The sequence below is a fragment of the Mastigoproctus giganteus genome, chromosome 5 (genome assembly GCF_048544385.1).
Source record: "Mastigoproctus giganteus isolate SK-2022 chromosome 5, ASM4854438v1, whole genome shotgun sequence".
Taxonomy (NCBI): Eukaryota; Metazoa; Arthropoda; class Arachnida; order Uropygi; family Thelyphonidae; genus Mastigoproctus; species Mastigoproctus giganteus.
The window spans coordinates 193,791,979-193,807,003 of record NC_143579.1 but is presented as its reverse complement, the minus strand read 5'-3'; the positions used below and the strand labels follow the sequence as shown (position 1 = coordinate 193,807,003).

At 38.1% G+C, this 15,025-nt stretch overlaps 1 protein-coding gene across 1 annotated transcript in view; it reads right to left on the bottom strand.

Moving 5' to 3' along the window:
• LOC150085960 (dynein axonemal heavy chain 8-like) overlaps window positions 1-15,025 on the bottom strand; it is a 1,559,705-nt gene that overhangs the window by 488,193 nt on the left and 1,056,487 nt on the right. Inside the window, exon 62 of the mRNA XM_090374756.1 lies at window positions 4,413-4,635. Within this exon, the coding sequence (XP_090230882.1) occupies window positions 4,413-4,635 (223 nt within the window). The remainder of the gene's footprint in view (window positions 1-4,412; window positions 4,636-15,025) is intronic.

The window sequence follows — 15,025 nt, the reverse complement described above, 5'->3', positions numbered from 1 at the left end:
CCTGAAGAGAGACAGCATCCACAGCAAACATGAGACTAGAAGTCGGAGAATAGGAGAATACTTGGAGACACTGAAGCAGAACCTCCTCGCACTCAGCAAGATACTACATTGATACAAAGAGAGCTCCAAGAGGAAAATAAACAACCGAATCTTCGATGAGGACCAAAGAGCCTTCTACAGAAAACTGGGAGAAGATGAGAAAACAAGAAATGGCCCACCTGAGAAGAAGATGATCGAGCAGTTCTGGGGAAATTTCTGAAGCGGTGAAGTAAGACATAACAGCCGAGCCCCCCCTGGATAGAAGTAGAACGAAAGAAAACCAAGGAAGTACAAGAGATGAGAGAGAGTGGGAGATTCAAGAAGAAGAAGTAAAACAGTCTATCAGGAACACCCACAACTGGCGAACCTCAGGAATTGATAACATCCACAACTAATGTACAAGAAGCTCACTTGCACACACAAGCACCTAGCACAGCAGTTCACTTGAACAATAAGGCACCTGGAGACAATCTCGAAGTTTCTCACTGAAAGTGTCACATATCTAAAGATGAAGATACAAGAAACCTGGCGAAATACAGGCCAATCACCTGCCTTCCAACAATGTACAAGATCCTGGCCAGCAACATAACCAAGAAGATATGAGACCACTAAGAGAGTCAGAACATAATGGCCGAATAGCAGAAAGGATGCAAGGAGCAATTAACAATAGATGCCGCAATTATGGAGAAAGCCTACACAAGAAGCACCACACCCTATACACAGCTTACATAGATTACTGCAAGGGCTTTGAGTCTGTACCTCATAGCTGGCTAATAGAGAAACTGAAGATCTACAAGGTCAACCTGATAGTAAAAAACTTCCTAGGAGTAACAATGGCGAAATGGAGTACCACCATTAAGGTAGAGAACATCACAACCAGACCAATCCCTATCAGAAGAGGAATCTTTCAGGGATATGCTCTGAGCCCACTGTGGTTGTGTCTGGCACTCAACCCGCTATCCACCATGCTTAATGGCAACAAGTATGGATATAACCTCAAAGAAGGAAGGCAGAATGTGTACACCCTCACCCACCTGATGTACATGGATGGCATCAAGCTCTACACGACAACTGAGAAGTAACTCCAGCAACTACTCCGGATCACCGAAGAATTCAGCAAGGACATCAGGATGGAAATTGGTCCAGACAAATGCAAGATCCACACACTGCACCAGGAAAAATTAGTCGGCCGAAACTACCAGCTGCTGACTGGTAAAGAGATCGAAGCTATGACAGAAGGGGAGACCTGAAAATACCTAAGGATGATGCAGGCTCAGCAGTTAGAGTACAAGAAAATGAAGTGCCTGACTGAAGAATATTATCAGAGACTCAGAAGACTGCTGAAAGTAAAACTGAATGGGGGAACACAGTTAAAGCCATAAACACCTATGCAGTTCCAGTACTAACATACTCCTTTGGGGTCATAGATTGGACTAACACCGAGCTAAAGGATATCATGTGAAAGACAAGGACAATGATGACCAAGAGCTGTCAGCACCACCTGGAGTCAGCAGTGGAGAGACTAACAATAGCTCGGAAAGAGCGAGGAAGGGACCTGACAGAGCAACAGAAAACAGCGATAGTTAACCTAAAGGATTACTTCAAGAACAACACAGAACCACTCCACCAGGCCATAAGGAAGGCAGATAAGAGGTATACCCCAATTAACCTAAGCGAGGATCTCCCTCCCACACAGACGGCACAAGAAATGAAGCTAGAAAGATGGGCAAAGTAGATACTTCTTGTAGACACTACAGTGACCTCCATCAGGATCACATCGATAACACTGCTTCCAATGCATGGCTCACAAGCGGGATGCTCTTCCCCGAAACTGAAGGATTTATGCTGACCATCCAACACCAGAAACTAGAGAAAATACATCGCAAATGAGCCCGGAATGTCAGACGACACATGTCGATGATGCCACCTGGCCTCAGAAACGATCCAACACATCACCGCAGGATGCAAGGTGATCACCCAGACTGAGTACACTCATAGACACGACCAGGTAGCCAGGATAATACATCAGAAGCCAGGAGGAAATACCAATTCACCAAAGAAGGAGTACCATACTAGAAATACGAATCCCAGGCAGTACTAGAGACCACAAGCTGTACTGGGACCACGCCATAATAATGGATAAGACCATCCCACACAACAGACCAGACAAAACCCTTGTGGACAAGATGGAAAAGGCTACCTACTTAATTGACATAGCGGTGCCCAACACTAGCAATGTCCAGAAAACCCATGAGGAAAAAATTAGGAAGTACACAAACCTGAGACATGAGGTCAAGGAGATGTAGCATATGCAAGATGTAACGACCATCCCAATCATCGTGTCAGCCACCAGTATGGTGCCAAAGACCCTACATAGCAGCAATAGGTTTCCCAGAGAACACCTACAAGGAACTCCAGAAAGTTGCAATCCTGAACACCTGTAGGATAGTCAGAGAGTTCCTCCAACAGAGACCACAGTAACACCAGACATTAAAACCACCCTGTGTACTTGGTAGCAGTACCCTTCATGGAGTGGAATCCTACAATCAGGGAGAAATAATATAAGAGTGACGATAATAATAATAATCTATACTCCTACTTCCTTTACAACCTAATGGTTTTATTACATCCATAGCTAAAATTAAAACCAATTTACTAGCATCCTACTTTTCTTCTAACTCTAGGTATCAATGATTGTGGTAAACAACCATATCCAGCACACTCCACTCAGCCTCCTGTGGTCTTTCAACAGCAGGTTGTTAGAAGAATTCTAAACAATCTTGATCCCAAGAAAACTCTCCCTGAAGGCATTTCTCCACTTGTTAAGGAAATCCTGTGCTCCAGAGCTTGCTTCTATTATCTTGCCTTTTTACACTTCTTATTCCATTTGGGTTTTTCCTTCTGCTTGAAATTTTCTCATATCTGATCAATTCCTAAAAAGGGTGATAAATACTTCCCATCAAATTATCACACCATTGATCTTCTACTTTTTCCAAATTAATTCAGAAATCCATAAACCACCAACTCTTAAATTATCTCAAAACAATCCAGTTGATCAATAATCACCAATCTGGATTTCATCAGCATTGATCAACTGGTGATATTTTGGCTTGCGTTACTCATTTTTGGACCAATTTGATAGAAAAAAAGCAGAAAGGTCTTGAACAAAGTATGATGGTAGACAGCTCTGTCTTTTAACTTCACTACTGCTGGTGTTCTCCAAGGTTTAGTTCTTTCTCCCACTCTTTTCCTCTTGTATCTTAATGACCTTCTCCCACTGATTGGAAAACCTATCCATAGTCTTGCTGATGACAGCACACTGCATTTCACATTCCGGTTTGAAAAACCGGAATGTGAAAATGTGTCCTACATGAACAGCTTCAACTTCTTGAATATCATCCACCACCAACTTAAATGCTGATCTCCAATGTGGCAAAGAAAACTTAGTTACCGTCAAACCTGAATCTCAGCCATGTCTTATTTCTCACAAAAAAAAAAAAGAAAAAAAAAAAACGAGTTACTACTCCTAGGCTCATTTTTGATGACACTCAAGATTTCTCAGTGTCATCACTATTAAGGATTAACCTGGTTTCATATTATTATTAGGGATTAACCTGACTTCGTATCACTACAAGGATTGTAGTGATATGAAGTGATACTAATGTCTCTTGGCACAAGCAACTGATATGTAATGATTACACTGCATTTAAAAAAAAAAAAAAAAAAACATTTTGCTCTTGTTATTATTCTTCTATTAAAATACTTTGTACATATCTCAAATCCATCCTACAATGCAATACTGTTCCCGCATCTGGGGTGGTACTCCAAAAACTGCTCTCAAGCTTATAGACCCCATTCAAAAGAGGGTAGTCAGGTTAATCTATGACTTGTCTCTCCACTCTTTGTCTCTTAGATATTCAGTTTCTGCTACAGGCCTTTACTATAGATATTTCCATGGGCACTGTTCTTCTGAATTGGCATCTATAATTTTCCTACTCACTTCCAAACCAGTCTGAATGTGGTGCAACCAGTTAGCACCTGTTTGCTGTCCAACTCCAAATAATCAATGATGCAGATCAAGATAATACTGGACACATTAAAATTTATTATCATATAATAAATTTTAGTATGTGTATACTATTGTTTATGGAGAACAGATGTTTCAATATTTAAATTTAAGCAAAAAGCAGGATACAAGGGCACCTGCTACAAGGTTGAAGTATATGTTTGTATTCATCATGCTAACATTATACAGATATATGGATATTATTTTATCCATATGCCAACTAAAAACATTTTCATGAAGGAGTAAGAGAATAAAAATATACAAAAATAAAATGCAGATTATATTCTACCTTACAAATACAACAAACCTTATCCACTTCTGCAGATGTGATGGCAAGCTCTTTTTCTTTTACTGCAAGGTCTACTTTCAGAATATTGACTGATTCTGTAGCACCTAAAAGCTTTTCAAGGCCATTATTGATTCGTTCAGCTAAATCATCAATTGTTTTCTTTTTAAGCTGATATATTGCTTTGTATCCTCCTATGAATGAAAGGTAAGACTTTGGAGTAACATATGTCTGCCTGCGAAATCTGCAATAAAATAAAGAATAATAAACTTAACTTGTTTTTAAGAGATGAATTAAAAGTGAATATATAAAATCATCAATTAAAATAAGTAACACCCTAAGCAAAAAAAAAAAAAAAAAAATTATATATATATATATATATATATATATATAATTTTTTTTTTTTTTTTTTACTTCTTAGTTCCTGAAATACAGGCATACCTCGGTTAACGTTACCTCTGATAACGAAGCTTCGATATAACGAAGTCGGCAATTTCAAGCCCCATTTAACATAAAAAAAAAAATTCCAGTTTAATCACCTGAAATCTAAACAAACTGAAGAAATTACGGAAACCTTTGGGGCTTCTCGTGGTTGGTTCGAGAAATTTAAAAAACGGGCCAGGATTCATAGTGTAAAATTAACAGGAGAAGCTGCAAATACGTTTCCAGAAAAACTAAAGGAAATAATTGAACGTGAAAATTTTCCACCAAATTCGGTGTTCAGTGTTGACGAAAACGGTTTGTTCTGGAAACGGCTACCAACAAAAAGCTTCATTTCTATTGAATAAAAATCAGCTGCTGGGTTCAAAGCAGCCAAAGACCATTTAACGTTACTCTTTGGATCAAATGCCTCTGGCGATTATAAATTAAAATTGTTATTAGTTTACCATTCAGAAAATCCAAGGGCGTTAAAAGGTAACATAAAAATGAATTTACCTGTAATATGGAAAGCAAATAGAAAAGCTTGGGTTACCAAGAGTTATTTACTGATTGGTTTGTTAACCACTTTTGTCCTGAAGTAAAACGGTATTGTCAAAAAAGCAGCTTTGAAGAAAAAGCTCTTTTGTTGTTAGACAATGCTCCGGGACATCCTACTGATCTTCACACGTTGGACACATGCATTCCTGTCAAAGTTGTGTTTCTTCCAGCAAACACAACTTCCCTGATTCAGCCATTGGATCAGGGAGTAATAGCATCATTTCAAGCTTATTATCTGCGTCGAACATTAAGCAATTTAACTGAACTAGAGGATAAAGAGGAAATGACAGTTAAAACTTTTTGGAAAAACTACACCATTAAAAACGCAATTGAAAACATTGATAATTCTTGGAAAGAAGTCACTAAGAAATGCTTAAATGGAGTTTGGCGCAAAATATGGCCAGAAGTTGTACTAGAAGAAGAAAATAACATCCAAGAAATTAGAAATGAAGTTATCCAGATGGCTCAATCAATAGGTTTCGAAAATGTCGATGAAGAGGATGTTAGAAATTTATTGAATGCAGAAGATGATGGTTTTTCAGTGGAAGATTTAGAAAACCTTGTTAGCAACGAAGACAAAGATAATGAAGACGAAGTTAAAGAAGTTCCTGCCGAAAAAGTGTTAACAACCAAAGATTTAAAAAGGTGCTTAAATGACATTGAAAACGTTTTAAATTTTTTTAGTGAAAATGATCCTGATTTAGGAAGAAGTTTTATTGTTAAGCGATCAGTGTTAAATGCAATAACTCCGTATAGGCAATTGTTAAATGAAAGAGAAAAAAAAAGCATAAGCAATCAACTTTAGACTCATATTTTAAAATGAGATTTCACTTTGTATGTAAGTTGACTGTTTATTTAATAAAACTTTTCTTTGTTTGAAAAAAAAGCTTTTCATTTTCTTTAAGTGGGAACGTATCCCTATTCTGGCCATAGTATTTTTACCTCTGAAAACGAAGTTTCGCTTAACGAAGTAATTTCGTGGAACGCATCCTATTCGTTATTCGAGGTATGCCTGTATATATATATATATATATATATATATATATATATTTCAGGAACTAAGAAGTCATCAAGCGCTGTTTAAGCCAGGACAAACAGGATTATATCAATCAAAAGTGTAAAAAAATCGAATACCAAACAAATGAAACAACATTAAGATGTATGATGTAATTAAGTCCTTAAGACAAAACTTAATTAAGTCCTTAAGGACTTAATTAAGTTTTGGAAATTTTAACAGAGGGGAACACAATCAAAGGAAGGTGAAAAGAATACTGTGAGCAGCTCTTCTCAGCACCTGCTGGCACTAATGATCTGCCACCCCCTTTGGATGAGTGTGATCATGAACCAGTTCCACTGAAGGAAGAAGTTGAAAAAGCCATCAGAGAACTAACGTGTGGCAAGTCACCTGGAATTGATGAAATCCCAGCGGAATTGATTAAAGCTACAGGTGTGAAGGGAACCGAGTTTTTTCTTAACATGATGTTAAAAATTTGGGAAACAGGACAGTGGCCATCAGATTGGAAGAAATCAATTTTCATCCCCTTACTGAAAAAAGGAGATCTAAAAATTTGCTCAAATTACAGGACTATTAGCCTAATTTCTCACATTAGCAAAATTCTTCTTAAAATCATATTGAATAGAATCTCAAGAAAACTTGAAGAAGAAATGCCAGAAGAGCAAGCAGGTTTCAGAAGGGGTAATGGAACCAGAGATCAGATCTTAAACCTACAATTGATTATTGAAAAATGCAAAGAATTCAATGTTCCAGTCGTTTCGTATTTTATAGATGATGCAAAAGAATTTGATTGTGTTCAACATGAGAAACTATGGGAAACGATGACTATTATGGGTTTCCCAATCCACATAATTCAGCTGTTTAACAGGAAGGAATTGTGAGAATGAACATGGACTTTTTCACAGTAGGTAACGGTGTCAGGTAGGGCTGAATTTTTTTCACCTCACGTTTTTAATCTTTATGCTGAAGATATCATGCGTGAAGCTTTGGAAGATTTAGAGACTGGCATCAAAATTGGAGGTTGAAGATAAACAACCTTTGTTATGCAGATGATACTGTGCTAGTTTGTAATTCTAAGGATCATCTTAAAGAAACTCTGAGGAGAGTATGTGAAGCAAGTAAGCAAAAAGGATTGTTTCTGAATGTGTGTAAAACTAAAATTATGGTGATTGGTAATAATCTCGGTTCCAGTAAAGTGAAGGTTAATGGGCAAGATATCAAAGAAGTTGAGGAATTTGATTACTTAGGGTCAAGAATAAATAAAAATAGTGACTGTTCAAACAATATTAAGAGATGACAGGCAATTGCTAAAATGGTCGCTGATCTGATAAAATTATGGAGAGATCATGATCTGCCCCTAAATACAAAGCGGAGTATCATTGATTCATTAATTTTTCCAGTTGCCACTTATGGATGTGAAGGATGGAATCTGAAAAACGTTAACAGGAAGAAAATCGAGACATTTGAAATTTGGTGTTACCGGAGAATACTGCGTATTTCTTACTTGGATAAAAGAGCAAATAAGTGGGTATTGAATAAAATTGGCAGGCCTAAAATTCTTCATCATAGCACCAACAAAAGAAAACTCAAGTTTTTTGGTCATATAGTAAGAAGGGAAAACTTTCTGTTGAAGAATATAATGGAAGAATAAACCAAGGGGAAGAGGTGCAGAAGAAGACCTGCAACTAGATGGAAGGATGGGATCAGTGGACTTCTGGGCACGGCACTTTGCGATGCTGCTCGTATAGCACATGATTGATGAAGTTGGAGGAATTTGTTGGTGGCCACAACAGCTCCTCAGGGAGCTATGTGACTGGAAGCTATATATATATTACATTTTTTTTGGGTTGTGTAAAGTTTGATTACATTCTTAACATGTACACACATACAAACCTTTTCACCCCCCCCCCCGCATCCTTCAAAATGTATACCACTTTTATATATGAAGCTAGCCAAATAACTGAAACAGCTAATTGCATTTTTCTGTTAGTTTGTAAACAACTGACCAGATATTTGAAGTATGCTATTTTTTAGACATATGCTTATTATGTAAAGTGAACATTAGTCTGGTTTCCCTTGTTTTCCAAATTTCTATCTGTTGATCATTATTAACTTAGGTACTGATAGTTGTTTCTGCATATATATGCATTTGTCCGAGTTTGGTAAGTTTATTTCCTTTCTGCTAGTTTACATTTGAAAGAATGCAACCAACATTTTTTGTCAGCTAGTTTGAATTAGAACACAAAATTTGCTGCAGTGTACTTATGAGTGGCCCATATGTTATATTATCTGTATCTTATAAATGTTATAACAACTAAAATTGTGAAATTTGCTGACAGATGGGAAAGGAAAACATATAATCATGCTGTATAATATATTTTTTCCTTTCATGCAGGACATAAGAAATCTTTAGTGATAGGCTGCCATGTTTGCTAAATTTTTTATAAATTTAGCCAACACGTATTTTTTTAATTATTGCTGCATGTATTTTTCTATATGTTAACTGGTATTTTTTAAATTATTTTTTTGTATTGTTCCAAGTTTTCTGCCTTTGAAGATGAAACATTACATTTTAAATGTAACAATGTTTCATTTTCAAAGTTTTATTTTCACACCCTGGCATTCTCGTTAAATGTCTGATTATAATTAACTGCAGACCATTAAGGATGCTAAACAATTAGTCTTCGAATACATCTTTAGATGTATTCAAAGTTGCATGAAGTGTGACATTCCCTCCAAAAAAGCAGAAAATTTCTGAATTTCTTTATAGTTGATATTTGCTCATTTCAACAAGTATGTCATCTCACTACGGACTATGGACCATTTGATGAGAACCAGCAATACTTTCTATACATTTCTATATCAAGAAGGTAGATAACCTTATTCAAAAGATGGTCAGTTAATAAGTGAAGAATGAGGAAACAAGGTATTACTGGTAGCATCTGTTTCCTGTCTTTTAGGGCGCCTCCATAGCCAGGTGGGCAGGAGCAGCAGTGCATAGCACACACTTCTTGATTAGACTGGGGTTTGAGCCCGTGTGAACCAACGTAAGCAGGGGTCGAGGTGTGGCGCCCACACCACATGGAGGAACGCCGCCCCTCTATGTTACCAGGCAGTACTAGGTGGTAGATGACTCTCATCAACCGGTGAAATACCACCACTTTACTTATTGGAGGCTTGAAGTGGTGGAACCCATGTTTAGTCTCTAGAGCTAAGTTCCGGCCAACCCTTCCCTATCTCTTCCATCATGCAGTATGATTGATGATTTTTGAGGTTATGATGAATGTTGTGGCGAGATCCAATATTCCTTACATTTCGAGGGTACAGCTCTAAAACGGTGTTCGCAGGCCGGCCGCTAGTTAGTACACCGGACTGAACCTATTGGTAACTCTCTAGGAAGCTTCCGGATCAGCTAGTGTATAATCTTGCTACCTCTACTCTGCCAGATAGTGACTGGAGGGAGTCCGAGTAGTGTGTATGCGGGGAGCATTGTCGAGGCCACGTTATGTCAAGGATCTGGGTATATTCTTACCACGTGTACGCCATATCCAAAAATTTCATTACTTCATACAGCATGTCCCACCCACTTTTTCTTACTATTGAATACACCATGAATTGTCAAAATAATAGACCAAGCTTATCTGCGAAAAGATCTAAACCTCCCAAGGACTTCCTAATTCATTTCACAAATATACGTGGTCTCAATTCTAATCTCAACGATGTCCATTTCCACTTGCAGTCTTCCAAACCCCATGTACTTTTTCTGACTGAATCTCAGTTATCAATTGATTCAACTACTTCTCATCTCAGATGTCCAAATTATTTGCTGTATGATTCCTTTCGCCTCAAAGGTGGTACTTTTGCATATGTCCGTTCTGATATTCCCTGTCAGACTTGGCAATTTGGAATCTCCTCTCTTTGATCTTCTCTGGCTTAAAATCTCTCTACCTCATTGTGTAAAATTCATCTGTTGTCTCTACCGTTCTCCCAACTCACTAATCACTTGGAGCTCTTTGACTTCCTCTCTTTGCAACTTGACTTTCTCCAGTCCAACTTTCCTAACAGTGAGGTAATTTTCCTTGGTGATTTTAACGCTCACAACTCCAGCTGGCTTCCGTTTTCTAGTCACACCGACCCAGCAGGTCGAGATGCTGAGACTTTTGCAATTACTAATGACCTAGCACAGATTGTTCATTTACCTACAAGAATACCGGACAATCCTAATCATACAGCCAATACGCTTGATCTTTTTCTCACAAACAACCCTTCTAAGTACAAGGTTGAAATGAGAGGTCCTTTAGGCACTTCAGATCACAACTTGGTGATTGTCTCTTCTCCAATGGAACCTTTATCTCATGGCTATTCCCAACCTCGTATTGTTTGGCATTACAAGAATGCAAAATGGGGTTACCTGCGAGATTTCTTTTCTTCTTTTCCTTGGTCGGATTACTGTTTCAAAACTTCTGATGTCAACATTTGCTCAGATCGTGTCAGTGAAATTATTCTTGCAGGAATGGAATCCTTTATCCCACACTCCACTTTAAAATCTCGTCCTTTATCTAAACCTTGGTTTTCCAATAAATGTGCTAAGGCTGTCCAAGAGAAGAACGTTGCATATTGTAATTGGCTTGTTTCTAATTCTTCAGTTTCATTTTCTGCCTACACCAAAGCTCGCAACAATTGTAAAGCAGTTATTAATCAGTCCAAACTAGAGTTTGAACAGGCTAAGAGTAGAAAACTTGCTTCTTGCCCTAATGGTAGCCGAGCATTCTGGTCTCTTGCCAAAGCTATTGGCCGCAACTTTTGCCCATCTCTGCTCCCACCTCTGTCCAAACCAGATGGTTCTGTTGTCACTTCAGCCAAGGATAAAGCTGACCTGCTAGCATCCCATTTTTCTTTGAGCTCATGTATTAATGATCTTGGTAAAACACCTCCCACCATTCCTAACACGCTCCATTCAATCCATTCAATGCCTCCTGTGGTCTTCCGTCAAAAGGATATCAGAAGGATTTTGATGAATCTTGATGCTAAGAAAGCTCCAGGTCCTGATGGTATTTCTCCACTTGTTCTCAAAACCTGTGCTCCTGAACTTACTCCTATTCTTTGCCGCCTTTTTTCACTTTCTTATTCCAAAGGTGTTTTTCCTTCTGCTTGGAAATTTGCTCATATCCAGCCAGTTCCCAAAAAGGGTGACAAATCCCTCCCATCCAATTATTGTCCCATTGCAATTACTTCTACTCTTTCTAAAGTAATGGAGAAATCAATTAACCGCCAACTCTTAAACTACCTAGAAACCTTCCGTCTGATCAACGATCGCCAGTATGGATTTCTTCAGTGTCGATCCACTGGTGATATTCTGGCTTATGTTACCCATTTATGGACTAATTCAATGGAAAGGTTCGGTGAAACACAAGTAGTTGCTCTTGACATCTCAAAGGCTTTTGATCGTGTTTGGCATAAAGGTCTTCTAAACAAGCTTCCATCTTATGGTTTGCCAGCTGTTTTTAGTAATTGGTTATCCAGTTTTCTCTCTGATCGCTCACTGAGGGTGATGGTAGATGGCTCTCTGTCTTCTAACTTCTCCACTAATGCCGGTGTCCTCCAAGGTTCAGTTCTTTCCCCCACTCTTTTCCTCTTGTATATCAATGACCTTCTTCCATTGACTGGAAATCCTATCCATAGTTTTGCCGATGATAGCACATTGCATTCAACTTTCCATTTTGAGAAACCTTGTCCAGCTCAATCAGCTTCAAGTTCTCGAAAATCTGCTGCCAATTCCTTAAATGCCGATCTTCAGGTAATTCTCCAGTGGGGCAAAGACAACTTAGTTGATTTCAACCCTTCTAAAACTCAATCTTGTCTTATATCTCGCAAAAAGGATTCTTCTGCTCCTATGCTTATCTTTAGTGACACTCCGATTTCTAGGCAAAATGATATATCTCTTTTGGGGATTACCCTGACTTCTAATCTCTCTTGGCACAAGCACATTACAAATATTGCTTCCTCTGCATCTAAAAAACTTGGTTTTCTCTTTCGCTCTCGGCGTTACTTTTCTCCCAAACAGCTGCTCACTCTGTATAAATCACAAATCCGCCTTGCCATGGAATATTGTTCCCACATCTGGGGTGGTGCCCCCAAAACCTCTCTCAGGCTTCTTGATTCCATTCAGAAGAGGGCAGTTAGGTTAATTAATGATTCATCTCTAACAGAGTCTCTCCACTCGCTTTCTCATAGACGCACTGTTTCTGCTGCATGTCTCTTCTACAGATACTTCCATGGGCACTGTTCTTCTGAATTGGCTTCTATAATTCCCGCTCTCTCTTTCAAAACAGTCCGAACACGTGCCGCCACCAGCCAACATCCATTTACTGTCCAACTTCAAACCCACAGAACCAACTTTTCATCTTCCTCATTTATTCATTCAACTGCTGTTTTCTGGAACAACCTTCCTTCATACGTATTTCCTGAAAATTACAATCTACAGAAGTTCAAGTCCAATATCAACAAATATCTTCTTTCGTCTTCTCAACCTCCAACCCAAGCACGGTACTAAGTACTATAGGTTCTAATACCTCTCGTGTTTGGGGTTCTCATAAAAAAAAAAAAAAATAAAAAAATAAAAAAAATATGGAAGATGTGGAAAGGTCAGGGAATGACCACTGTATATCCCCGGAGCAATATGGCCTTAGTTGCTAATGCTCCTAAAAACCAAATAATAACAATAGCTCCTATAACAAGTTTCTTTTAGGATTGAATATCATAGTATCTTTTTCTCTGTCCCTTTCATGATATCAAGAGATCCACACGATACTGAATCACTATTGTAGTTTATGCTTGCTCCTTTTAGGCTTTGGGGTAATTAACTCCTAGTTTTGTGGCCCCCACCACAGAGAGACAGAAATGGTGCCACCATTTCTGTCTCCCTGTGGTTGGAAGACAGAAATGATGGCAGTTAATTTTTTAATGCTTAGTATTGTTAATAAACAAAGAAAAATTAAGGTAGTTTCTTTCTGAACCATTGGCTGCTTTTCCTTTTGGCTATCAGAAAGAGATTTGTCTTTGAAGTCTCTTGTCTCTCTTAAAATGATACAGAACACTATACTGTGAAAATCTCACAACATATATTGTTCAGTAAAAATGAATTCACTTGCTACTCAGGGCTGTCAATTACTGCTGCTATAACAGTTATAGAAAGAGTCTTTTCAGGCTGTTGGTTACTTTTCTAAATATTGTTCTTAGGGGTTTGAACTTAGTAATATGGGTCGTCAAGCAGTTATTACCCATTTGAAAAGTGCAACTGGTAAGAATTACGTGGAACGAAGTTGTGTGTTTCTGAAGATTTAATTTGGTTTTGGTGCAACAGTTAATGAGGAAGAAGAAAACAAAACTTCTAGTTACAAAATACATCAGAAGAAGTGTATTCACAGGCCACATTGTATGTTATATGGAATGATAAATAACTCACAGAAAAAAATCCTACTGGAAATCCCTCCAGTAGTGCTACATATCTAGACTAAATGAGTGGCACCATGCTGAGTAGGCTGTAAAAAGGGGTTATCTTCTAGCTACAGAAGAAAGAAATTCATTAGATAAACTTTAGTTCCTACTTTTTCTACTTATGCATCTGCTAATGCAGATAAACTATAAATTCTGCTAAAGAAAAGAAAATGAAGAGGTTGGCCTTCCAATTCATGCTTCACATAGTATACATTTTTCATCTATGAATAATTTTTTCATTTGAGAAAATGTTCAAGCAGAAGAAATTTTGTGGATATTAAGAATGGTGATGGAACATGTGTCATCCAAGAAAAGGTTGGGAGAAATATTTAGAAGAATGTTTAAAGATAGTATGATGGCACAACCCTTAGCATAAAAGTGTTCTGTTTATACATTTGTTCTGTTTATACATCTGTGTGGCATAACCAAACAGATCAGAGGAGTTTATAACTAATCATTTTAACAAGAATACAACCAATAATGGAATTTGGCAGTCATATGGACTTGAAGCACAGTTAAATGCATGTGCTACTGCACTTCCATTTGGCCACCTTGGCTATATCAGATTACTACTTAGTATTAACATAATGATGCAAGGAAGCAAATCCAACACATGATGTAGTAGTAGTAGTAGTGGCATGTGATGCAAGAAAGCAAGTATATGAGCTTATGCAGCATCAGCCAAAAAAAAAAAAAAAAAAATTATCACACAACCATTCCCTCCAAATGCCTGTCCAGTTCCTCCTTAAATTTATTCAACCTATTAACTTCCATGACAGATGGAAGTTTGTTCCAGCAATTAACCACCCGCTGGCTAAAGGCAAATTTCCGCACATCTATTCTACATCTGTCTTTTCTTAATTTGAATTTATGCCCCCTTAGGTTTGTAATCTGAACAAGTGGAAGGATCCAATCAGAATTCAGTGTGCTCAACCCATTTAAGGCCTTATACACCTCAATCAGATCACTGCGTAGGTGCCTAGTCTCCAGCTACTGCAATTTGCAGAACTTAAGCATCTCTTGGTAAGAGGATCCCTTCATTCCCCTCACCAATCTTGTTGCCCTTCTCTGTACACGCTCAAGTAAATCTACATCCTTCCTAAAATGAGGCCTCCAGACCTGTACGCAGTACTCAAGGTGTGGC